Source organism: Arctopsyche grandis, chromosome 9 (genome assembly GCF_051622035.1).
Source record: "Arctopsyche grandis isolate Sample6627 chromosome 9, ASM5162203v2, whole genome shotgun sequence".
In the NCBI taxonomy this organism is placed as follows: Eukaryota; Metazoa; Arthropoda; class Insecta; order Trichoptera; family Hydropsychidae; genus Arctopsyche; species Arctopsyche grandis.
The window spans coordinates 26,803,587-26,831,076 of NC_135363.1; the positions used below are offsets into that span (position 1 = coordinate 26,803,587).

General features: G+C 36.4%; 2 protein-coding genes across 2 annotated transcripts; both read right to left on the reverse strand.

Annotated features, from left to right (window-relative positions):
* Positions 1–476: 476 nt before the first annotated feature.
* LOC143916658 (uncharacterized) lies at positions 477–6,633 on the reverse strand. Its single transcript, XM_077437854.1, has 3 exons — positions 6,495–6,633; positions 3,776–4,177; positions 477–1,997 (listed from the first exon to the last, which is right to left on the reverse strand). Exons 2-3 carry the CDS (start codon positions 4,175–4,177, stop codon positions 786–788), a joined length of 1,614 nt encoding a protein of 537 aa, XP_077293980.1. The 5' UTR covers positions 6,495–6,633; the 3' UTR covers positions 477–785.
* Positions 6,634–19,906: 13,273 nt separating this feature from the next.
* Gtpx (phospholipid hydroperoxide glutathione peroxidase Gtpx) lies at positions 19,907–25,299 on the reverse strand. Its single transcript, XM_077437864.1, has 2 exons — positions 24,897–25,299; positions 19,907–22,956 (listed from the first exon to the last, which is right to left on the reverse strand). The coding sequence occupies exons 1-2, from the start codon at positions 25,189–25,191 to the stop codon at positions 22,646–22,648; spliced, it is 606 nt and encodes a 201-aa protein (XP_077293990.1). The 5' UTR covers positions 25,192–25,299; the 3' UTR covers positions 19,907–22,645.
* Positions 25,300–27,490: the final 2,191 nt, after the last annotated feature.

The window sequence follows — 27,490 nt, forward strand, 5'->3', positions numbered from 1 at the left end:
TACGTGAGTATGTACCGTTTACCATACACCCTTTTTTTATCTTTCGTCTTAAGATCTTTCGATTTTCGATCTTTGCCTTCCGATATTTGCGTTTTCGGTAATTTCACATTCGGGCCCGTGAGGTAGACCCGTATTTTTGAACGTGTATGCTTGCGTCATTGTCGAATTTTGTTTTCTTTACTTTTTATATTCCTCAAATACATATGTAGATATAGTCATGGGCTGATCACATCCATTTTTTTTATTTATATATTATCACTATCTATTATATAATCTTTGGATGCAAGAACTATGGGTAGATGAACTGAAAAGGAAACATACATATGTACATACGTATATGATGTTTTGTCGCAATTTAATTTAGATGTAGACCTCCAACTCTACCAAATTGTATATGTACACAAAATAAGATAAAGGAAAATCGCTTGAAAATGTTTATACACCTTCAGAAATAAATTAATAAAAAGACATTAAGTAGAAAATAAGGATTAAATAAATAGGCTTTATATCACTTATTCGTATTTAATTTATTTGACGCACTATTAAAAAGAGAAAGTGAGAATTTATTTACAAAACGTATTAAATATATCGAAAAATACAATATAATTTACAATAAAATAATTAGACATGTTACAGATCGTTACATTTCAGCTACACGTCTCAGCGAAGTACATTGTGATCTTTGAACTGGGAGTGCCGGGCAAAGCTCACAATGTGCTCCAGCGGAAACTATCTCATAGCTCATACCACCAATTTCCTCTGTAACTTACACAACTACCACGACACTAATGATAGTAACCGACCGGTACTTGCGCATGTGCAACGGCTGGTGCAAGAGCCTTTCCGTAAACCGGAACTGACGTATGCACTCTCTGTACGCCCACCCTAGCTGTCTTGATAAAAGTGGGTGTATTGATAGCCACTTGCTCAATCTTGGTAGCTGGTTCGACAACATCAATCTCCTGAAGAGTCTGGACTGGCCTGGACACTACTATCCTCCTGGTGTTGACCTTTTCTTCAACGGGTGCATGATGTGGAGATGGGGTTGCAGACAAGACACGAGCTCTAGATATTCCAGCATCACCGATGTGTTCGGAGTGACCGGCTCTTCCGAAGCCTACTTCAGCTACACCTCCTCTAGCAGTCAAAAGCTTGATCAGCCTCTGCTGATTCTCTTGAGCTTCTTCGTGGCTCAGATGGTTCACATTCTTGGCAGCCTCAAAAGCGTTATGGTTTTCCAGAGCATGATGGCTTTCTAAGGCGTGTTGGTTGGCCAAAGCCTGATGGCTTTCTAAAGCGTGTTGGTTGGCCAAAGCATGATGGTTTTCTAAAGCCTGTTGGTTGGCCAAAGCTTGGTGGTTCTCCAAAGCATGCTGTTGCTCCAGAGCGTGATGGTTCTCCAAAGCAGCTCCGTTTGAGAAAGCTTCTACGGCCAAATGGGCGTTTTTGGCATTGATTTGAGCCCTAGCTACGGCTTCTTCATGTACCAATTTAGCTTCATAAGCAGCGTGTTCAGTTTCAGCTACGTTTCTAGCCGCAGCTTCAACCAAGACGGAATCTTCCGAATAGTGAGGAGTTGTAGATACAATCAATGGAGCTGGGGTAGAGAAGTGGATTGGTGCTGGGGTGGTGGAATAAGCAACGTGTTGAACTGCTGGGGCAAAGTGACGGTTGTCTATGAAAGCAGATTCTTGATGGAAATGGTGTCCCACTGGAGTTATGGCTACAGTGTGAGCAGTAGGAGTAATGGCTAATGTGTGAGCTGCTGGTGTGACAGCTACTGCGTGAGCTACGGGTGTGACAGCTACTGCGTGACCATGCTCAGCGAATACTGCTGCTTGATGATGATGATGCTCATCGAGGGATGAGACGATGGCTGGTCCTTTTTGGGCTTTCGATAGGGGTTCGTCGAGCTCAACAAGAGCTGAGCCGACTGGTCGTACAATGGTGCGCTCTTCGATATCGTAGAACTGCTTCTGGATAGCTGGACGGCGTACCTTGAATTCCATAAACAAAATCATTAGAATTTAAATTATGTCTTAGTTGAAAAAGGTCGTCAGCTATTGAGTCAAATAATAGAAAGAAGAATGGAGATGATTTAAAAGAAGGAAAGCTTTTCTGTACAGAAATGACTGAAAATACGAGCAGCTATTTATATGTAGATAACTGATAACTTCAATTGATAGTACATATGTAGTTTAACTAACTAAAGGTATTTCAACAGCCTCTTAGGTATTCAGGCCGTTTCGAGGAACTTCAATTGGGTTTACTCAAATATCATTGTGATAATCTCCCTAAATCTATTAGAAGTTTTGTTTATATTTGAAAGTTTTCCTTCAATCGTCTCAAAAATAGTCAGAGAAAACAATATGAGCTCTGCTTAATTTAGGGTTATGAGAAGCTCCATCAACTGAAATATTGTTCCATCGCTCCACCAACTGATATAGTACTGAGATAGCTTTTAATGTTTGCAAGCTTATGGATTTATAAAACTTCTGGTAAGATGATAACAAAACTAAATCAATTATCTTCAAATTTCTAATCCTCTCCAGAAGAAAACCGTTGGATCAAAATTTTCTTCAATACATAATATTGTTGATAATGGATGGATTAATATTAATCAAATCTAATTTGTTCTAGTTTTTGCTCATACCAATACCATATCCAATCATAGTTCACAACTGATTTAATAACATAATAGGAAGTCAATGAACAGGACCTACATACTTCTAATGGATTGATTTTAAACGCTACTAGGCAGGGGCGTTGCTTACAATCACTTTACAAGGTTCAAGTTTAACAACACTAGAACGTTCATTACGCCTTTTTTCGCATTTTTATCTCCTACTTGTATGTAAGTAAGTGTTTCACGCAAATCCAAGGCCGGACGTGTGACATTGCGTTGATCATTTCGAAAGTAAAACAAACGTTCAAGATCCATTTCACTGCGAAAAAATATTTACTTTGAATAACGAGGATTAGCTAACTTACACAAGCCGTTATTACTTCATTAGTAAATACTAAGTTTTGGGTCGTTTTCTCTAATTTGGAAATCTGGGTACTCACATGTGAAATTTACATTAGATACAATTCGATCGTTAAAAAACTAGATCCCCTTGAACGTTACCAAGCAATACAAGGCTGGATCAGCTTGAACCATATGGAGCCGTAACTGGTGCAAGAGCACAGGGCGCAAAAACTGAGGAAGGCGCAAAAGACCAAAGTGCTAAACTTAGCTCAAAAAATATGCAATCATTTAATGAGGATACATTAAGAGACGATGTTTTGGCCCAATTGAACAGATTTCCCAATAATTCAATACAAATTTAAGAAACTTTCTAGATTTATTCTTCAAGAATAGTTTTAAATGATTCGATCAATTGGTATCAATCATAAATGGCCAAACTTTTAATGATCGATGACTGCTTATTAAAAAAGCCTACGGGTGGAGCTATTTGTCGTCGCAATTAATTGGACAATTTATTGTAGTGACTCAAACATTATTCAATAATGTACCATGCGTGTTGGCTTTATGATGGTGAACACATTTTTCAAAGATCTCTTGTTTTATGTTTCTTTGGTCAATTTTGTGTTTTTACTTTTTTATTCGTCTCTTTCAATTTTATGCTAATTTTGTACAAATCAAGCAAACTATCACTTCGTATGAAAGCTTTTTACTCCTTTTTATGCATATGTACATTGTATTAGTACATATTTTATAGTAACAGAATGAAAGGAAAGGATGTACAAAAAATAAGATTGCTAATATCTATACCTCATATTTTCTGGTCTTGATAGCAGGCTTGGCCACATCTACTATCTTCTGAATCACAGCTGGTTGAGCTTCGTATTTGGTCACTGGTACATCAGCTATAGCTGGTACGTGATGGACTGTTGGTACAGCTACTGCAGTTTTGACTGGAACTTGAGCATAACCCACGGCAACTGGACCATTGGCCAATAGGGGTTGTTGGTGTTGGACTTGAGCAGCATAAGCAAGCTGAGCTTGAGCTTCGTATCCATAACCATGGTCACTATAGTCATAGTTGTATTGGGGAGCTGGATTTCCATAAGATGTATAAGTGACGCCAGCTGGGTTGAGGAACGGCATCCTCACGGCTACATGGCCTGATAGAACCACTTGGGTCAGAGCTGAGACCAGCAAAAGCAGCCTCATCTGCAGAATTTAATGATCAAAATTAGAGCAATTTTACAACATGCAACATTCAATTTTGCAACACTCGAACACCTTGAATTAAAATATTATGGGCGATTTATGGAATTGTTGGACCAGTTATGGTATGATTCCAGTCTCAAAGTGTGATTAAAAGGCAGTTGTCGGTCAAACCGATGAAAATGACATAAATATCGTCGCTTTTAATTCTTAAAAACAAATATTAGGTTAGTACTAATTATTTCGATGACTCGTTACACAGATATTGTATGTCCATTTATGAATTTGTATCGAATTTTAAGTTTGTATCGAATTATACGTTTGTATCTGTGCTGGAATAATTAAGGTTTTTCCTTTCAAGGTCATTTATGTATACTACATAAATTACCATGAAATTAAAAACCTGAATTATTCCAGAATCAACAAACTTAAAATTCGACATAAATTCAAAAATGGATGTACAATATCTGTGCACCAAGCCATCGATATTTTGTATTGAAATCAAGATTTAATTTGATCATTGTTTAAATTGAATAGAAATAAATTGCCATACTAATATGTTATAATTTACGTTTTCAGTCAATCAATGTTATTTTAAAAAATCTGAATAAAAATGAAGTATTTTTTGTACTAAAGAAATATTTTTTGTTGAAAATTTTTTGAAACCATTAATTTATTGTAAATAAAGTACAAACTTTACATACATAATATTTTTCGATTAAAATTTTATAATATGTGAACAATGTTTAATCAAATTATTATTAAAACATAAACTGAGACTATTGTCTTAATTATTTGTATATTTAATAACAGGATAATTAAATTAAATTTAAAAAAAAAACCGAATCACATTCTTGACTTTTTAGCCTACACGCCTCGAGCTATTATTACTAATATTTCGTAAACCTCATAATAATAAATAAAATACCTGTCTAATGTATCCGTTTCAAATAAACCTTGCATTAATACGTAATAGTAATGTTTGTTTCAAATTTTTGAACGATATTGAAATTCTCAAACAATGATTTATAGCTTCGAAAAATGCCTTGAATTGTTCAAAGTATCATTACATATGTATTATACATATGTAGAAGTGGTTCGACAGTTTATTTTTTATTAATTTGGATTGTTAATAAAAAAGAACCAAGATTTTAAATGTCAGTGCGTATTATATTAATTAGCATTATCGACATTCAATTGCACTAATGCGAAAATGCCAATCGGGAAAAAAAATGATACACTTTCAATTGGTCGCATGATCGCGCAATATCAATACAAGTTTACCTTAATTGGTAAAACAAAAATTGAATTTTAATTCAATGATCAGCACGTGTATATGTAGTTTAATCGACTGTTTTTAAATATTTATATAATTTACGTGTCTATTTACAGGTATTCAAGGATAGATTGTTAATTGGAACCGTCACAACATTCTGATATCATTTTAATATCTACTTAAAAAGTAGGTACGAATATGAGTGGTTTATTTATTCTGTGACCGAATTTGAATTATTTATTTAAAAAGACGATTACGTTCCTTTATAAGTACACATGTTAACCGTGATGATTGATTGTGAATGGCAGATAAATGTTCGTATTGTAACCAGTTATGCAAAATTGAATCTAACGTAATGGTTAACCTTTCGAGTAACTATGCAGAAATTGGTACACATCCTGTTAATGAATTTATGTAAATAAAAATTATAACCGTAAAGATTAATACTACATTATGTATGGCATTTATTTATTTTTCAATTTTCTGATAAATTTATTATGCAAAATTTATATTTTTAAAATGTACTAAATCCAAAACGGAAGTATAAACAATAAAAATATTTTAATAGTACAAAGCTTCAAAGCATGCTTTCTTTTGACAAAATTTTGAAATACTACATATATTACATTCAAAAGTATAAATAATATATTATATAAAGTATAAAAAGAAGCAAAGTTAATAATGTTATTAAATACGTATTAGCTTTTTAAATATAATGTATTTACTTTCTTATTGCCTCACACTTGTTTCCTTTTGCTTTTCATGTATTTTACAATCTTCAAAAAAAAAAATTTCGTACAATATATTTTTTATTCTCATTAAAATGACTATTTTTTAAAAATGTATAGTTTTTAAAAATTAAGTACGAATGTTTCAATCCAAATTGCAAGCACTAGGAATGACAAGGCGAATGTGATTAATGAATCCTTGCGAAATTTCACCGTATTATTTTTTTGTTAAAATTGATCGAATTATCGTTAATCGTAAAGTTCGGTCAAGGCTATCGACCGGTTAATTTTAACTGCTAAATTAAATTGGCCTAACCTTAATCGTGTAGATTTTGTGTGCGACGATTGAAAACTGATTCGATGTTGTGAGCGGAAAGGGTTAGCGCTCGGTCTTTTTATAGTTTTGGACCAAATTGCAAGGGGAGGTGGCAAAAGTGATATCAGTGACCGTAGACTGATTATATCAATGGACAATCCAGTTTCCAACAATAAATTCACTGCCTTATCTTTCATATACTTATAAAATACAGTGTATGCATAATACAAAGGATTCAATCTGTAGTTCTATCAAATTTACATACATGGTGTAATCTTCACATCTTCCTTAAATGTCACATCCATATATAATTAATTAGATCGACTTATATTCTTTGAATATAATCATTAGGGTTATTTTAGTAATTATGTGAAATTCGACTTAAACTGTTGTTGATTTATTGTATAAATGTAAAACATGATATTTTTACATTGTATTCGCAGGATATACCTATCTGTCATTCTGCGTCACGAATTACAAGCTCTCAGAATTTAAGTATATCCTTGTTGATTTTGTATTACTTTTTTGCAGTTGCAAAGTCCTTGAGACACGCTCGTTCAGATTGAAATCTGCGCTCTAAAGTTTCAGAGCTTTTGTTCGGGTTTTATGTCGTTATAGCGAGTAATTGAATATGTGATCGATCAGTGTTTCGTAATTTTTCTGATTTCAAGTTAAATACAGGATTGAACTGTTCGAATTAATTTGTTAAATATAATATGCTTTATTAGTAAAGTTGGATTGAGAAAAAATACAATTTATCATCTAAAATGTACATACATATCTTAGCATATTATATGTAGGGAAGAGTTATAGTGTTAATAATAAATCAACTGTTAAAATTAAGTAATATACATATGTATATTTGTATGCATTTAATTCTGCATAAAAAGTCTAAGTAATTTTTACCTGAATTAAAAGATTGAGAAATACTAGTACATTAAACTTAAACAAAGGTTGAAATCAATACTGAATATGTATGATGAAAGACTTGTGGTTATTATATTAGATATATTATACATATGTATATTAAGTCGCTTTATATATTTTACGTATTATATTATATTAGTATTCTTTATAATAATATATTTTAAAGGTTTTACTTTCATTATAATTCCGATTTATTCACTAGGTTACGAAGTGAATTTATTACAGTTTTACCCGGCTTCGCTCGGTATTTGTAATATAAACCGCTTAAGCAAGGCTAATCTAATAGTAAACATTTAATATATTAGATATTAATATATTAATATTATATCAATTAATATATTAGATAGAAAAATATATTAGATTTAACTGAAGTATAATTCAATATTTTCACTAGTATGTACATACATACATATTTACATATAAGTTGTTTATTATATATTACATAATTTGTGATTTTTTTTTATATAATAAATACGTTTCGTATCAAAAATTTCATGTTCTATTTTTTTTTTTTAAAGAAGCATAAAAAATTTTTAAAAATATATCTCAACCCTAAAATGGCATTTAAGGTTGAGTTATGATTTTTATGCTCATTCTTAATATTCAAACGAAAAAAAAATCTAAATTTAAGACTTGTACTTGTACCAAAAAAAATCTAAAATTTTTGATTAATGTTAAACGTTAGTGCTACTCTAACATTCATATGTACATTCATACACACATATAAAATGTGTAAACTGAACATTAGACATTCATAATATACATATGTATATTCTACTCTAACCCATTTATCTGGTAGTCTGCGTTTTCATGGTTGATTGTGATTTATGAGTGGAATTTTGATTTACTCTCTTCCATTTGGGCCTCACAGGGATGTTTTGTATTTGCAGTTGGTTCTTATTTATTGGAACGTGCTGTAGGTGCAAGGCATTTCTTATCTTATATTTTATATTTGATGTTTTTACGTATCTGCTATTATAATTGCTATTGTTTTTTTATGATTTTGTATAAATGTATTTATGTCTGTGTATATATGTACATACATACATATGTTTATATTTATTTTTCTTTATTTTTTGTTCTTTTATAAGACATTCCCTTCTTTGTTGTTTTTTTATAATTTGTAATTATTATTAGCTATATGGCTTATTATTTTTATGATAGTGTTATATGTGTTGTTTGTGTATATGTATATATGTTTTGTTTTTGTTGTCTAATTTCTTGAGTTATTATTTTGTTTCTTTTATTTCTGTTATATTTTTAAATTCCTGTAATGCTACAATGGTCCAAACCTTAAATAAATAAATATTCATACATACATACATATATACATATGCATTTGACGATTTCCTTCGATTTTTCCGACAATTTTCCGCATAATCTAATTGCATCGAACCGAATGGTCTAAGTGCATTTCGTCATCGCGTGCACTTTTCATACCTGAGCGGAATATGGGTCGCTTATAAAGGTCACAGCGCGTTTCGCAACCGGGGAAGAAAGTGTTAAAATCACGAAATGACCATGTCTGTGTAACGCAAAATACACCAACACAAGGTTCGTGACGAATCTCCATGTTTTCCATACCACGCGTGCATGTGATTAAAAAAAATACCATAATTTGGTACCTGCGCTTACCCACCTATGTGTGTATACTTTTATTTTCTGTTGCACTGTCATTTCGCAAACATACATACATATGTGCATATGTACATACGTATTTATGTGGCTCGTGATATTTGCGCCGGACAAATAAAGCATGTTCCAATTTTTTCCATGTCTATTATTGGTTTTTGTATCCACCGAAGTGTGCATGAAAATTTAAGCTTTTTGCACGTTACTTTCGAATTGACTGTTGGAATTAACATTGTGATTAAGTCTAATCAAGTGGCGAAACGTTTGACCTTATGCATGTGGACTTGCGTGGGTTTTCACGATTTAATTTATAAAAATGAAAAAAAAAACGAGTGCCACGCGATTATGTCATACCCTGTTTGCTCGACCGATTTGCTGAAAAATTCGTTAAAAATAAAATGAAATCAATTAATATTTCTTTAATGTAACAGAAAATATTTGAACCCGTTTTATGCCATATTCTTAGCAGAATATCACCCGTTGATTAAACTGAGCAATAAAAAACACGTTTTTTACTTACCGGAACGGAGGCTAATCAATCTTTACTGAGTTTAACCCACTGAATCCATATATGACAATGATTTTTGTTGGTTTCTTTTCGTTTATGACACATGATCGTTTAACTCAAAATTCAGTGTTGTTGTGCCAAAAAAGTGAGTATTAGAATCAATAGTTAGATGTTTTTTCTATTAATTGTGATTTTTTATTGCTTTAAAAAAATACGTATAGTTGATTATCTAGCGAAATTTGAAAGTCTAAAATATATTTTTACACATTTTTTTTATCAAACGTATCCATTGGGCCAGTTTTATATTTCACTACATTTACAAAGGATTGGTTTTCAATCTCAATATATATGTATATATTTTTATTTGAAAGTTCTAATTCGAATAGAAAATAATTTTTGATCATTGATTTATATACATAATACTCACTTTTGTTAAAAATATATTATATTTTTAACACATTTAATACCAAAATATAAAATTAGAAGAAATAAAAATGATCACTAGATTAATAGCTATTATTACAGAATTGACGGCAAATGTATAATATTATGAATAGTAAAAAGCATTCTTTATTTAGTTTTTATTTAAAAAAAAATTAATTAGACCATAAACCATAATGACTTTGCATGTATGTACATAGCTCCAAAGCGCCTATGGCCGAAAATTTGAAAACAAAATTCAATAAAAAATATTACAAAAAAAAATATGTAATAATAGTACAAATTGAAAATTTGATTTAAAAATCAAAATTTAAATTTCTGATATTATAATTTTCCAAGGTTTTGTCTCGCTAGACAGACGGACGTGTTTCTTTATCTATGTATATTACATACATATATAAAATTGAATGTCTGTTTGTCTGTCTGTCTGTCTGGTATGTACGTGAGTATGTACCGTTTACCATGCACCATTTTTTTTTTTGATCTTTGATCTTTCGACTTAAGATCTTTCGATTTTCGATCTTTGCCTTCCGATATTTGCGTTTTCTGTAATTTACATTCTGTCTCGTCACGGAGACCGATATGTATAATATGCATTTATACAGCCTAATTGCCCAGCATTGCTCGGATGAAAATTGAAAAAATAGCATACCAAATTTGATGGTCCTTAAGGACGAGGACGAGGCAGAATCTTTCCGCAATACGACCATATAAAAAATTAAAAGATTAATAATATCCGTCTCACTCAAGTCATCGGTGTCAATATCGATCGAGATGCATGTTGCGAAATGATTCTCGAGATATATCGTGACCTTGGCTCGAGCTCAAAACATTGCGCAATCCGCGCAATTTAAATTACATACGCATGCCCGGGTCGCGCAACCAGAAGAGACGCAGCAATTTTTTATTACATATATGTATGTATATATGTATATATTAAAACGATTAATAGCAAACTCAGACGCAAATCAGCCGAAAAAAATTGGCAGTGCTCTAGTTTTTTTTCCACCTCACCTTTCTATCGCACCGGTTGTGCAACGACAGGTCAACAGACAAACAAAATCCGTTACTACATAAACAGACGTCTCTAGGAAATGTCAATTGACTGTTGAAAGTAAAAGCAAACGAGGATAGATTCACAATTAATTACTCATAATGAATTTAATTTGATTTTTTTGTATGCACGTTGTACATACAAATATTGTCATTTCCTTGTTTGCACATATGCATTCACTTTTTTAGTACCTATGTACATATGTAGTTCGTACGTTTGTTTGTTTCTTTATTTATGGCAAGCTATTAGATATATAATGTCACATACGATATAAAAACCAACGAACAAAATTTTCACCCCGGTTGGGTAAAAATTTCCTGTTTTCCCATGTGAGTCCCCTGCTGATAACTTGAAAGCGATACCGTTGAGATAATCAGGGATTTGAAATTCGCATTTTAATTTATAAAGCATACCCTTTTCGAACAGTTGTATATGTATATTATTACAGGACTTGGGCTAGGTGTTGAAGCAATTACAAATAACAAGATAGCATTCCATCCATTTTCAATGCAAGAGAGCAAAACGCTTGTAAAAATGGATTATTAACAATAGTATCCCGATTTCTAGACTTAAGTCGAATTATTATTACTATTAACCAGGGCTGTAGAGTCGGAGTCTTAATTTCGACACTATCCTCATTTCCGAGTGTAAATGGCATGTAAAATTTCGGTCTCCGTGACGAGCCAGAATGTTAAATTACAGAAAACGCAAATATCGGAAGGCAAAGATCAAAAATCGAAAGATCTTAAGTCGAAAGATCAAAAAAAAGGTGCATGGTAAACGGTACATACTCACGTACATACTCACTTAATTTGCGCGAGCAGGATACAACAGGAACAAGAGGAACAGGATTTTCCTCCCGTATTAATGTGCACGCGCAGAATACGGGAGGAAAAGCCTGTTCCTCTTGTTCCTGTTGTACCCTGCTCGCTCAAATTAAGTGAGTATGTACGTGAGTATGTACCGTTTACCATGCACCCTTTTTTATCTTTCGACTTAAGATCTTTCGATTTTCGATCTTTGCCTTCCGATATTTGTGTTTTCTGTAATTTAACATTCTGGCTCGTCACGTAGAACCGTAAAATTTGATGACTCGAAATTAAAAGCTTTATATTTCCATAAGAGACACACATACGAACATTTTTATAAAATTTGGTTAAAAAAAATATTTAAAATTTAATGTTAAATTTAATCTATAAACATGAACCACTAGATTTACATTTATATTATTTATACTTTTAACGTGTCGATGCATCTATCAAATATGCAAGAATTTTAATGAACATTGCATAAAGGGAGCAGTTACTACACACTAAATTATATGTAGAACATAATCCATGTAGACGCATGCTACGCATACTAAATACGCGACTACTTATCAAAAATATTGGCAAACGACAAAGCATTGGCATTATCACACAGAATATAATAGTAATAATGTATGGTATACCGACTGACCCACCAGGATTCTCCCTGGCATCCGCCAGGCTCTATCCGTCCCTGCACTTCAGTCAGCCGTGCCAGTAATTACACACCTTTCACCTGTTCTAATGCAATTCTAACGCTTTAACTTATGTTCGTCACATGTCACTGCAATGGTTGCTCTGTCCCGAAAAACGTTTCCATGTGACCTTCCCTCGTGCATTGCACATTCTCGATTGCACATGCCAAAATGCAGATTTTGTTCGGTTTATGTTCGAATCAAACAGCGCACGTAAAGTTGCACCCGATTCAATCGAAAACGGCGTTTAGAATCATCGATCGCAATCATCGCGATAAAGTTGATCTAGAATTTTAATTGAGTGCCTCTGCAATACCGTCGATGACCTCCGCGATTCTTATTTTATTTTCTAATAATGTTTCGTATATGTAGGCCAACTGTTAACAACCTTTTTGGTGAATTTTGATCAATTTTGAAGCAAGTCGCTCAAAAAGAAATTATTGAACAATTTATCCTCTCACTCGGTGTCCACCGGTTACAGAGGTGATTTTGCACCCTAAATAAACGAGGTTGAATCCATCCAAGTCATGCTCTCAGACTCCAAAAATATACATATTTCTTACAAAAGAAAAATCTTCTTTTCAAATAGAGTGGTCAAAATTTGAAATAGTCTACCAAATGAATGTATAACTTCTGTTAAACTAAACCTCTTTAAAAATATGATTGATGATTCCCTTTTATTTTTATTCTTGTTTTTATCTTATTTTGTTTCATATATTTTTTTGATACTATCATACATGCAAATGTGTACAATATAATTGACAAACCCCTTGTCTCTCCCAAGTAAATTCAAATATATAAATAATACGTATACACAATTATATAATTATAGCTAGTTTAATATTATAGGATATGATGTTGTTATACGATATTGACACGTTATTGGAGTCACGTTCTTTGCTTTAACGATTCTACCTTAGATGAAATTGGAACTCAAGTTCTTAACTTTGTACTTTCATTTTACTTTAGGTATTTTTTTTCTTTTTTTACGCAGTATATAAGTATATTTGTACATATGTACTACGTAGCAACAATAGATCTGTGAAATTGACCTCGACATTTAGATCGATTCCAACTTGGAATCGATCGTCGAACACGCATTTTTTTTTATTTAATTTTCAAAAGTCTCGGCTGAAACTTTTTTACGTGTAATAGACATGGGTAATTTCATTAGGATTGTATTTTTTAATTTTTATATTAACCTAAGATAGTAATTGTCCCCCGAAATCGTTCTGCGTGTTGAACTGAAATTTCATATCTATGTATATATTAATATCATGTAACATGATAAATTTAGAGAATACTAGCTGTATTACCCGGCTTCGCTCAGTGTTTATAATATAAACCGCTTAAACATGACTAAGCTAATTTAATTAAAAAAAAAAAAAAATTAAAAAAAAATTTAAAAATTAAAAAAAAAATTAAAAAAAATTAAAAAAAAATCAAAAAAAAAAATAAAAAAAAAATAAAAAAAAAAATAAAAAAAAAATAAAAAAAAAATAAAAAAAAAATCAAAAAAAATTTTTAAAAAATCAAAATTTTTTTTTGCCTTCTAGGGCTTCGCCCTCGGCGCCCCCCTGAGCCTTTGCCTTCTAGGGCTTCGCCCCTCCACGCCCCATGAGCAATTGCCGTTTAGGGCTTCGCCCCCATGATCAGTTGCCTTTTAGGGCTTCGCCCCTCCGCGCCCCCATGATTAAAAGCCGTCTAGGGCTTCGCCCCCCTAAGTTAATGCCTTTTAGGGCTTCGCCCCCCGCGCCCCAAAGATTAATTGCCGTTTAGGGCTTCGCCCCCCTTAGTTAATGCCTTTTAGGGCTTCGCCCTCGGCGCCCCCCTGAGCCTTTGCCTTCTAGGGCTTCGCCCCTCCACGCCCCATGAGCAATTGCCGTTTAGGGCTTCGCCCCCATGATCAGTTGCCTTTTAGGGCTTCGCCCCTCCGCGCCCCCATGATTAAAAGCCGTCTAGGGCTTCGCCCCCCTTAGTTAATGCCTTTTAGGGCTTCGCCCCTCCGCGCCCCCATGATTAAATGCCGTCTAAGGCTTCGCTCCCATGATCAGTTGCCTTTTAGGGCTTCGCCCCCCGCGCCCCCAAGATTAATTGCCGTTTAGGGCTTCGCCCCCCTTAGTTAATGCCTTTTAGGGCTTCGCCCCTCCGCGCCCCTATGATTAAATGCCGTCTAAGGCTTCGCCCCCATGATCAGTTGCCTTTTAGGGCTTCGCCCCCCGCGCCCCCAAGATTAATTGCCGTTTAGGGCTTCGCCCCCCTTAGTTAATGCCTTTTAGGGCTTCGCCCCTCCGCGCCCCCATGATTAAATGCCGTCTAAGGCTTCGCCCCCATGATCAGTTGCCTTTTAGGGCTTCGCCCCCCGCGCCCCCAAGATTAATTGCCGTTTAGGGCTTCGCCCCCCTTAGTTAATGCCTTTTAGGGCTTCGCCCCTCCGCGCCCCCATGATTAAATGCCGTCTAAGGCTTCGCCCCCATGATCAGTTGCCTTTTAGGGCTTCGCCCCCCGCGCCCCCAAGATTAATTGCCGTCTAGGGCTTCGCCCCCCTTAGTTAATGCCTATTAGGGCTTGCGCCCCATGAGGCTGGGCCCCCCGGGCCCCCTTCGGGGCCCCACGGGGCTGCGCCCCTTGTGGCGCCCCCTTTTGAGCCCCATGGGGCTGCGCCCCATGAGGCTGGGCCCCCCGGGCCCCCACGGGGCTGCGCCCCTTGTGGCGCCCCCTTTTGAGCCCCATGGGGCTGCGCCCCATGAGGCTGGGCCCCCCGGGCCCCCTTCGGGGCCCCACGGGGCTGCGCCCCATGTGGCGCCCCCTTTTGAGCCCCATGGGGCTGCGCCCCATGAGGCTGGGCCCCCCCGGGGCCCCACGGGGCTGCGCCCCTTGTGGCGCCCCCTTTTGAGCCCCATGGGGCTGCGCCCCATGAGGCTGGGCCCCCCGGGCCCCCTTCGGGGCCCCACGGGGCTGCGCCCCTTGTGGCGCCCCCTTTTGAGCCCCATGGGGCTGCGCCCCATGAGGCTGGGCCCCCCGGGCCCCCTTCGGGGCCCCACGGGGCCCCACGGGGCTGCGCCCCTTGTGGCGCCCCCTTTTGAGCCCCATGGGGCTGCGCCCTATGAGGCTGGGCCCCCCCGGGGCCCCACGGGGCTGCGCCCCTCGTGGCGCCCCCTTTTGAGCCCCATGGGGCTGCGCCCCATGAGGCTGGGCCCCACGGGGCTGCGCCCCTCGTGGCGCCCCCTTTTGAGCCCCATGGGGCTGCGCCCCATGAGGCTGGGGCCCCACGGGGCTGCGCCCCTTGTGGCGCCCCTGGCGGGGCCCCATGAAACTACTCGCTTTGCGCCCCCGCGGGGGTGAATCCATTGAATCGAAAAAAACAAATCGGCGCCCATGGATCGAAAAAAAAAAAAATCGAATCACGTGTTCGATGACGTCACCGATCTACGGACGACGACGACGACGACGAAGACGACGACGACGAAGACGACGAAGACGACGACGACGACGACCAAGGATATTTACATACAAAGTCTCTTTCCAAATTATAGATTAGACTAGCTGTATTACCCGGCTTCGCTCAGTGTTTATAATATAAACCGCTTAAACATGACTAAGCTAATTTAATTAAAAAAAAAAAAAAATTAAAAAAAAATTTAAAAATTAAAAAAAAAAATAAAAAAAAATTAAAAAAAAATCAAAAAAAAAAAATAAAAAAAATAATAAAAAAAATAAAAAAAAAAAATAAAAAAAAAATAAAAAAAAAATCAAAAAAAAATTTTTAAAAAATCAAATTTTTTTTTTGCCTTCTAGGGCTTCGCCCTCGGCGCCCCCCTGAGCCTTTGCCTTCTAGGGCTTCGCCCCTCCACGCCCCATGAGCAATTGCCGTTTAGGGCTTCGCCCCCATGATCAGTTGCCTTTTAGGGCTTCGCCCCTCCGCGCCCCCATGATTAAAAGCCGTCTAGGGCTTCGCCCCCCTAAGTTAATGCCTTTTAGGGCTTCGCCCCCCGCGCCCCAAAGATTAATTGCCGTTTAGGGCTTCGCCCCCCTTAGTTAATGCCTTTTAGGGCTTCGCCCCTCCGCACCCCCATGATTAAATGCCGTCTAGGGCTTCGCCCCCCTTAGTTAATGCCTTTTAGGGCTTCGCCCCCCGCGCCCCCAAGATTAATTGCCGTTTCGGGCTTCGCCCCCCTTAGTTAATGCCTTTTAGGGCTTCGCCCCTCCGCACCCCCATGATTAAATGCCGTCTAGGGCTTCGCCCCCCCTAGTTAATGCCTTTTAGGGCTTCGCCCCCCGCGCCCCCAAGATTAATTGCCGTTTAGGGCTTCGCCCCCCTTAGTTAATGCCTTTTAGGGCTTCGCCCCTCCGCGCCCCCATGATTAAATGCCGTCTAAGGCTTCGCCCCCATGATCAGTTGCCTTTTAGGGCTTCGCCCCTCCGCGCCCCCATGATTAATTGCCGTCTAGGGCTTCGCCCCCCTTAGTTAATGCCTATTAGGGCTTGCGCCCCATGAGGCTGGGCCCCCCGGGCCCCCTTCGGGGCCCCACGGGGCTGCGCCCCTTGTGGCGCCCCCTTTTGAGCCCCATGGGGCTGCGCCCCATGAGGCTGGGCCCCCCGGGCCCCCTTCGGGGCCCCACGGGGCTGCGCCCCTTGTGGCGCCCCCTTTTGAGCCCCATGGGGCTGCGCCCCATGAGGCTGGGCCCCCCGGGCCCCCTTCGGGGCCCCACGGGGCTGCGCCCCTTGTGGCGCCCCCTTTTGAGCCCCATGGGGCTGCGCCCCATGAGGCTGGGCCCCCCGGGCCCCCTTCGGGGCCCCACGGGGCTGCGCCCCTTGTGGCGCCCCCTTTTGAGCCCCATGGGGCTGTGCCCCATGAGGCTGGGCCCCCCGGGCCCCCTTCGGGGCCCCACGGGGCTGCGCCCCTTGTGGCGCCCCCTTTTGAGCCTCATGGGGCTGCGCCCCATGAGGCTGGGCCCCCCGGGCCCCCTTCGGGGCCCCACGGGGCTGCGCCCCTTGTGGCGCCCCCTTTTGAGCCCCATGGGGCTGCGCCCCATGAGGCTGGGCCCCCCGCGCCCCCTTCGGGGCTTCACGGGGCTGCGCCCCTTGTGGCACCCCCTTTTGAGCCCCATGGGGCTGCGCCCCATGAGGCTAGGCCCCCCGGGCCCCCACGGGGCTGCGCCCCTTGTGGCGCCCCCTTTTGAGCCCCATGGGGCTGCGCCCCATGAGGCTGGGCCCCCCGGGCCCCCTTCGGGGCCCCACGGGGCTGCGCCCCTTGTGGCGCCCCCTTTTGAGCCCCATGGGGCTGCGCCCCATGAGGCTGGGCCCCCCGGGCCCCCTTCGGGGCCCCACGGGGCTGCGCCCCTTGTGGCGCCCCCTTTTGAGCCTCATGGGGCTGCGCCCCATGAGGCTGGGCCCCCCGGGCCCCCTTCGGGGCCCCACGGGGCTGCGCCCCTTGTGGTGCCCCCTTTTGAGCCCCATGGGGCTGCGCCCCATGAGGCTGGGCCCCCCGCGCCCCCTTCGGGGCTTCACGGGGCTGCGCCCCTTGTGGCACCCCCTTTTGAGCCCCATGGGGCTGCGCCCCATGAGGCTGGGCCCCACGGGGCTGCGCCCCTTGTGGCGCCCCCTTTTGATCCCCATGGGGCTGCGCCCCATGAGGCTGGGGCCCCACGGGGCTGCGCCCCTTGTGGCGCCCCTGGCGGGGCCCCATGAAACTACTCGCCTTGCGCCCCCGCGGGGGTGAATCCATTGAATCGAAAAAAACAAATCGGCGCCCATGGATCGAAAAAAAAAAAAAATCGAATCACGTGTTCGATGACGTCACCGATCTACGGACGACGACGACGACGACGACGAAGACGACGAAGACGACGACGACGACGACCAAGGATATTTACATACAAAGTCTCTTTCCAAATTATAGATTAGATTCCTCTTCTGGAAGTGGCAATTTAGTCTTGTCCATTTTTTTTCCTCTATTTTTGTCATTTTCTTCACGAGAAAATTATAATATAATCCTTTTATCAATATTAAGTTTTACGGATTAGAAATCCAATACAACTAATGTAACTACAAATGATCAATATATCCAATGTACCAATGTGAATACTTCTTTAACTTTTCACTTCAATACATCATACTTTTTCGTCGAAGTCCTTGATGTACATAGTACATATTTACATATGTATATATTCAAAAGTAAGTACCTAAAATGCATTGAACAAACATTTAAGAAAGTGAATATTTGATCTCATAATATTCAAAAAGGTTATCACCAATTGTAAGGTTAAATTATTAACAAAAGCAATCGATTTAAACTTCAAAAAGTAAAAGGAAACGCAGTTGAGTCATATTCGAACGAAAGTATTATATTATATTTATCTATATGTGTGTATGTATGTATAAGCTCAACATAAACGGAAGCAGTGCTTCAAGTCAACCTTGATCCAATTTTTTTATTCTTAAATCTGTATCACCAATCATGATCGAATCCACTAATTCATCACCCAAGGAAAACCATTTTTGGATATAAATATGTACATATATATGTATCTATGAAAAGTCAGCCAAGGAAAATAATTTTTGGATATAAATACATACCATCACCAGGATCGCCATTTTTGGATATAAATACATATGTACATACGTATCTATACTTATCATAATTTTTTAATAATTGAAAAATTAAAACCATTACTGCCCATTTCACTTGAATGAAGTCTTTGTTGAAATAAATATAATAAATGAGGTCGTACAATAAGACAAACTATTATTGATCAAATTCAAATGGCTTTGTTCACTTTGTGTCGTTCATTTAAAATGCTGTATTGCTATATAATCGATAGATATTTACAACAGGATAATTGCAAAATTAGTTTATAAATTATTTATATTCGTTAAATCGGTTGTTCTCAAATGGCCTGTGATTAAAATATCATTTGTGAGTAGTAACAGTAACAGTTAACAACCGGCTTTGTATCCTTCGTCTGATAATATTTACTGTTTATGTAATTAATAAATATTTCAAGCATACTTATAGGCAACTGAAAGAAGTCTGCTTTATTTAAATAGTGTGATTTGATCATTTTAATTTTTTTGTGAAATCACACGATATCGTTTAAAACAACTCATAATAGTAGAGTATAAAAACAATTTGAAAATATATGTACATATGTATGATATGTAATGTTATAGGGTTAAGTAGTGTAAAACATTTTATGTATTTAACCTTTGAGACAATATTTATGTTAAAATTAATCCTTTAAATCTCAATGAAATTACTAGACATTATTTTAGTCAACAATATGTATATGTACATATGAACATATATAATATTATGTGTATTTGTTTTAAATAAATGAAAAAAAAATGCATTTACTTTCAATGAATGTATTTGTTAAATAACATAAACATATAATATTTGTATAGGTATATAAAAACATGATACACGAATGAAGGATCATTAATATACACACACGTTAAAATAAATAAAACATACCATAGCTTAATTATTTATTTTTATCAATTTCACATGTACAATACAATAATCATCGATATAAAAAAGAAACAATCTGTCGTATAATATAATAATAAATCATAATAATTCACAATGTGTAAACATTATATTTATAATAGTTTCAAGTGGAATACATAAAATACCGAGAAGAAAAATCAACAATACCCGTTCTTATCAGAAAATAAGTTTTCGGATTTTCAAAACTGTTAAGCTTCTGACCAATTAGTAATTCACATAAAAAATATTGCCTTCTAATCAAACTCTAACGAACATAGTGAATCCATATACGTTTTCAATTGAAAACCTAAATCGCGAGCTTTTTATTTCAAAAAGAGAAATAAGTATAATATACATACATATGTACATGCAGTATGATATGCAGATGTGTATGTACATATATAAAAATTCACCCATATCGTCAATTTTCATAAAAATGCGATGAGATAATTTTTTTTTAAATATATAAGAAAAAAATTTCCGATTAAAACACACAGTATATCCGAAAAAAAACGATGAATGTGACGAAATAACGACAACGACGACGAGAAAATCCATTTATAACCACTTAGAAGCACATATTTATGTATAAAAAATTCACTCCTATCGTCAATTTACATAAAAATGCGTTGAGAGAAAAATATTCGTAATGAAATAAAGACGAAGACAACGACGAGACAGCCAGACAATTTAGGAAAAATAAATAGATCGGATGAATGACGAATAGCGTGAAAAAATTACATAACCACGATAGTCGTCTGTTCATCCGATTCTGGCGTCTACTATTCTCGAAACAATAAAACAAAAACTCAAGAATTTATATTTTGGGGCTTATTCACCTAATTTTGGAATTGTAGAATTTTAAATTATAAAATAAAAGAAGCGATACTGGAAAATAAGATAAACTTATACCGTCGTCCGCGTAAGCCATGCTAATACCCTACCGGAAGCGATAGAATATATTCGTAAAAAAATCTCGGTAAAATAAAATAAAGCACACTGAATATGCAGATATTTTAATTCGACTTATATTGTCGTCCGCGCCTGCTATGCTCATTTTACCCTTCTGGAAACGAATATTTATATTATTTGCGAGAGGGAGATTTATTGCTACATGCCTCTAGATAGAGCACATTGTATGAAAACATACATTTAAAAATTCCACACCAATTTAAATTTCTTTGGTACTTGTCCTATTCAAGTCGAATTGTGAATTTTATTCGACCTGATGGACATTGTGGTTATTAGAACACATTCAAACTAAATTTGCAAAATTAAAATTAAATTTTTAAACATAAAATTAACCTTGGTACGTTTCACTCTTTCAGAAGCGTGAGTACGATAAAGATAAACCTAACTGTGAGTATCGATACAAATATATTTTAGCAGCGTTATTCTCCCAAAAGAATGTGTTTAAACAAATTCAATTACATTGAATGTTTAAACTGGGACTGTTGCCTTTCAATGCTAGGACAATTGTGGTTTTTCGAACACATAATCCCTAAAATGCGGGACTAAAGAGGAACTCCTATTGCAATTTTACTGTTGAGTTGTTTTTTAACTCGATTTATTAATTGCTAAGAGTTTAAAAATTCCATGTAAACTGGAGCCTATTTTTGTTCTATTGAACTCGAATTGCGAATTTTAAAAACTCAATAAAATGAAGTTTTTTCAGTGCTTTTGATATATCAAACTCGAATTGCGAATTTTAAAACTCAATAAAGTGAAGTTTTTAAAGTGCTTTTGCTTTATCAAACTCGAATTGTGAATTTGAAACTACCCGAAATTTGTATTTTTTATAGTGGTATCTTCCTCTAGACGTTTCCACAAAATCTCATTTTAAGCAGCTGTAGAAAAAAAGAGTGCTACATATAATGTTCCCTAGCCAAAAAGAATTGGAAATTGGTTACTTTATTCATTAATATTTCAAACTTTGACGTGCCACGACCGTGTTGAGAAAACCGGCCGTAACATTCAAATTTCATCCCTAAAAGATAGTTTTCAAAAATATTGTATATGGCCTCTGAAATAACCGACGTATCTCCAGAAAGATACAGGTGGGTCCTTCTATGGTACCGAAATGGCAGTTTATTTGATTTCAATTACTCCAGTAGATTAAAACAACTTTGATCCAATGAAAGAAATCAAAACTCAAAACACATTTTCAAGTTTCGATTACAAAGCATCAAACGAGACACAAACGGGTTAGAATTTAACCTGAAAACCGATTTGAAATCATCACAAATTAAAACTATCATGAAAATAGTTCAACACAATTTCGACACGCACGTCACATACGTAAAAATAAATAATTATATCATACATTATACGATACAACAAAAAACTTTGGTTATTATTCAAGAATTCTAACAATTATTGTAATTAAAATAAATTTAGACAACTCTCGCATAAAATAATTTGAAATTATTATTAAAATCCATCGATCGCGTTCAACGCTACCAACTCGAAACGAATCGTATTAAATATATTTAAAAAAAAAATGAACTTGAAGATATTTAAAGTTGTCTTTTGATTGATTTGATTTGTCCTAATTTAATTAAATTTACACAGCCTTTCTAATATTACTAATTCACCATTACAGATATTTTTCGATGTTGGCAGCTAGAGAGCTGGGCTGGACGTTCGGTCCATGTCTCTCCACCGGTTGTCCTTCTTTGTCCACAATGAATTTGGTGTAGTTCCACTTGATGAAGTTTCCCATTGTTCCGGCCATCTTGTGCTTCAAGTACCTATACAGAGGTATGGTGTTTTCTCCGTTGACTTCGCATTTGGAGAAAACGTCACCAAAGTCGACATTCTTCTTGGCCAGGAAACACATTATCTCTTCGTTGTTGCCTGGCTCTTGACCCATGAACTGGTTGCACGGGAAACCCAATATTCTGAGGCCTGAAATATACGAAGCAACTATGAATTACTTATTGCTTAATTTAAATTGGTAGGGTATACAGTTTAATTCGTGAGTCGAATAGTGTAAATACAATATCAATCACGATGTTTCCGGAAGTCATTTGTCCTAATTAAGATGTCACATTTCAACAAGAGCGAAAAGCTAAAATTTTGACAATCCTACGATGAATCTAGTAGAAAAGTTACATAATATAAAGATAACCTCCTAGCATACAAATGACATAGAAAATTGATTTTTGTCATTTATTTATTGTATTTTACGAAAAAATTTGCTGTTTAAAAAAAATAGACGATGAACTGTAACATATTTCAATTTAAATTGGTCGATTATGATTAGTTTTGACTGATTAGTGGCAATTCAAAGTCACGGCTTCAAGCAAATTGTAATTTATTATAATATAAAATTTTATAACGAAGAATCACAAATAAATATAAACTCTCCAAAATGATGTATTTTGACGTATTGGGCGCTATATCAAAAAAAATTAAATGAATTAATCTATTAATTAATTAATTGTTTCCACCCACTTGTATTACAGTCGATTTCCAGTCATTATTGTTACATTAAATTCGCTCAGATATTTTCAGTGAGATTATTGTTGTGGCAATTACGAAAGTTCAAAATGTATTGTTGTAAAATGTGCCGCGTAGTCGCCAGTAAGATAAAAAGTGTTAAAGACATAACTTTCAATCGTGCTAAAATAAATACATATGTTTGTACATATGTACATACATATAATATAACGTTACATACACTGATATCTAATTGCTGATAAATACTGGCAACGTTCAAAATGCCCCGTACTACATATATTAAATTTCGCTTCAAAATTGCAGCAAAATTGTTCTGAAAAAATCGTGAATAACAACTGTGACTCAACAAATGTAAATGGAGGAAAACATGCACGTTAACTGCATAAATTCCAAAGATCGTCAATTCTAAATTCAACATTTTGTAATATTTTAATACGAAAACGTACGCTGAAAGGATAGATTTTTTCATCAAAATACCCACAATTGCCTTTTTTTGGCATACTAATTTGAATAATCGAATTGATACTTAATGCAAATGTGACCTTTTAAACTTAGTATGATTATTGCACAATTTTTACGTGCAACAACAGTTGATTTGAAATAATTTTAAAGTTGTTGCAGTTTCAATATAGGTCGAATTTTATGTACAACTACATTTATACAATTATAATAAATTTTATACAATCTTGAAAATAAAAGATATTCAAATTGTTAATATCTTTTATTAGCAAGTGAAATGATTCAAGTCACTAGTTTAATATGCAGATAAAAAATATATGCTAGAATAGTATATAAGAGAATGCAAAAGAAAGACTTCAATTTAGCATAGTGAATGAAGGTTAAACTATATAAACCTGAATGTTAAAGGTTGTATCCAATAATGGATGGTGAAACGAAAATTTATATAATATAGAAATGGTATTTAGTTTCTTGCTTAGAATAATGTAAGAAATATATATCGACTATATCTCTATGGGTTATTTGGTTTATGACGCACATTGCGATCGCCCAAAAGACATTTTTTGCCATGAAAATCGCGAATACGGAATATTTGGCACTCAAATTTTCGTTAGTATGATGAACTTTTCGGCTGCCAGTTTTTTCGCTATAGAGATTTTAGTGACTTTTGGGCGAGCGCTTTGTGAGGAATAATCACTTAAACATCTCTATGTACGACTTCTTTATTGCAAATTTGAGGAAAAATAGTTTAATACGCATAAAAAATAGTCAACTTGATTTTTAAATAATGAAATTAAGGCGTTTTTGATATATTTAATGATGAAGATTAAAAATCAACGCTGAGATTTAAATTCAAGGTCAAAAACGACAAAACATCGGCAGAAATCAAGTTGATCATTAAAAAAACACCACATGCGAGCACTCACCTTTGGATTCATATTTCTCCTTGAGTTCCGTGAGCTCCTTGTTGTTGCTAGGAGTGTAACCACACTTGGAAGCGATGTTGACGATGAGAAGGACCTTCCCTCGATACTTCTCCAGGCTGACGTCCTGTCCATCCTTGTCCTTGACCGTGAACTCGTACACGGACTTGGCGTTCTTGTGGGTCTCAGACGTGGGGCTTTCAGGCTGGCTGCTTACTGGACTACTGGGTGTTTCTTCCGTACTCTTGGTCTTCACGGGTGTGTCCATCTTCGGTGCGTCAGCAGGTGGGGAATCCATCTTCAGAAGGTGGGTCGGTGAAGAGTACCAGCTCTTCCGATGGTCAAGTTCAAAGTGCGAAGTGCTACGTGACGCCGTATTAATAGTGCCAGTTGAATACCGTCGTCGCTTCTCAAGCTGTGGCTCCGGTGATGCGTAGTATTGTTACGTTTCGATAAATGAATGTATATACATATATTTTTATTATTCATATTATGTTGTCTGAAAAAAATTAAATTTAACGTCTTTGACTAGCTTACATGTATTGATAATTCTGATTTTTAATATGTTTATCTTGTCATTGAAGCTGTAGGACATCAAAACGGCGTCGACTGGATACGTTGCCATTTACCATTTTACCACATTTAATTTCAATTTAAAGAAGGAAAAAGTCTTATATTTACATAAAAAAAATCGTTGACGAGGTATCGATATTTAGAGTTGCCGATACAACAAAATTATATATCGAATTATGTATTTATAAATAGTTTTATATTTTTTAATGGAAATTTTTGTTTCTTTCATACAAAAATTTGATTTTGTGATTTTTTTCTTTAAAATAAAACCCAATCAGGTGTTATTTTTAATTATTTGTAATCAGAATTTTAATATTGGTTTTAAAATATCATATTATAACAACACTGTAAAATACATATGTACACAGACATTCAACACCCAACATCGATAGCTGTTGACTCATTGCAGTCTGTGTCAACAATGAGTGGGCTTTAAAAGCATTCGCAATGATGACTTTTGCTGTCCATGCAATATGCTAAGTGTGTTTAAAACGAATATATAATAAAATGTATGCACTCTGTGAGTGCAGTGTAATACTTACTTTTTATTCTATGTACGTATTAGCAATGAATGAAGTTTTGTGATTTTGCGAAAATTCTAACTCGAGATTTTAACTGAATCGAACTCATAATCGATCACTTATCACGTTTTTGCGGTCTAGAAAAAATATCTATGTGTATTTAGTATGTGTCTCTGTGTATTTTGCTATTAGTTCTATCGAACTGAAACTTCGTATCGGTTACTGAAATGCTAGTCGATACCTTCCTTTATATATGTCCTTTTTTTAAGTTTTTGAATTCAATTATCTATCAAACCGCTCAACGAATCAGACTGAATTTTTTTACATGTCATACAAATTATAAATTTTATACATTAATGTTTTTAAAATATTTTTACCTCAACCGGAAGTAGTAATTTTACCCTAGAGAACCGAGGTTTTTTATCTTTTTCTCAGAAACCTTTGAGTATATTGAACTAAAATCTCATATCTGGAAGTTTAAGCTTAATACCAAGTTACATATAAAATTTAGTGAAGACCCGTCAACCGGAAGTGGCAGTTTACTCTTATTTGGTTTTTCTTCCTTTAAATATGTATGTGTGCTCGACACAAGTGTATCAATGCGATGAAATTAAAAAAGTGGGAATTTTCCTTCTCAGAAAAGTCAAAATTGCTGTGACGACACGATTTTTTCCACACCACTGAACACATCAAGCCGAAAAATTATATTTGTATTCTTTATGTACTTAGAGTTGATAAGGTTTTGGTTAGAATTCCTAAACTAGATTTCATTATTTTATTTTAACCTTTTAAATTATCTCTATCTTCTCGATATTTAATGTTTATAATACATGTATACATATGTATATATAATACAATGATGTTAAGTAGTAAAAATATTTCGAACAAAATCCGATAACCGGAAGTAGAACTTTTGTCTTGTGTAAGTTTCCCTACATTTTCGCTCAATTTGTATCTAAAAGTCGGTATTTGTGAACGTGTATGTACGTATATTTCATTATTGAATTCTGTTTTTTATACTTCTTATATTCCTCAAATACATAAATAAAGTCATGGGTTGGAAACATAGATTTTTTTATATAAAAGCAAACATCATAAATTTATTTTAACTTGTGACCTCATTATCAGTGATTGTCTTTCTGTAAACAAAAAAAGGTAATTGCTGGAAATTTGCTATCGGCTTGAGTGTGTTATGTACCCAATAATATCTATAGGTATATAATATTTATTTTTCTTATCTACATTAAATGCGCAAACTTTATATGATTCATGCAGGTACGCTTGTCAAAATACATTTGTATATATGTATACGTATTAAAATATCGAGAAAGTAATGCAGTTGTATTAAAAATAAAGTAAAACATTTTAGAAGTGACGAACTCCAAACAAATAATTAGTATCATATATATAAAGACGGTAATCTGTGTGTGTGTGGGTGTGTGTGTGTGTGTGTGTGTGTGTGTGTGTGTGTGTGTGGGTGTGTGTGTGTGTCCTAACTCTCGC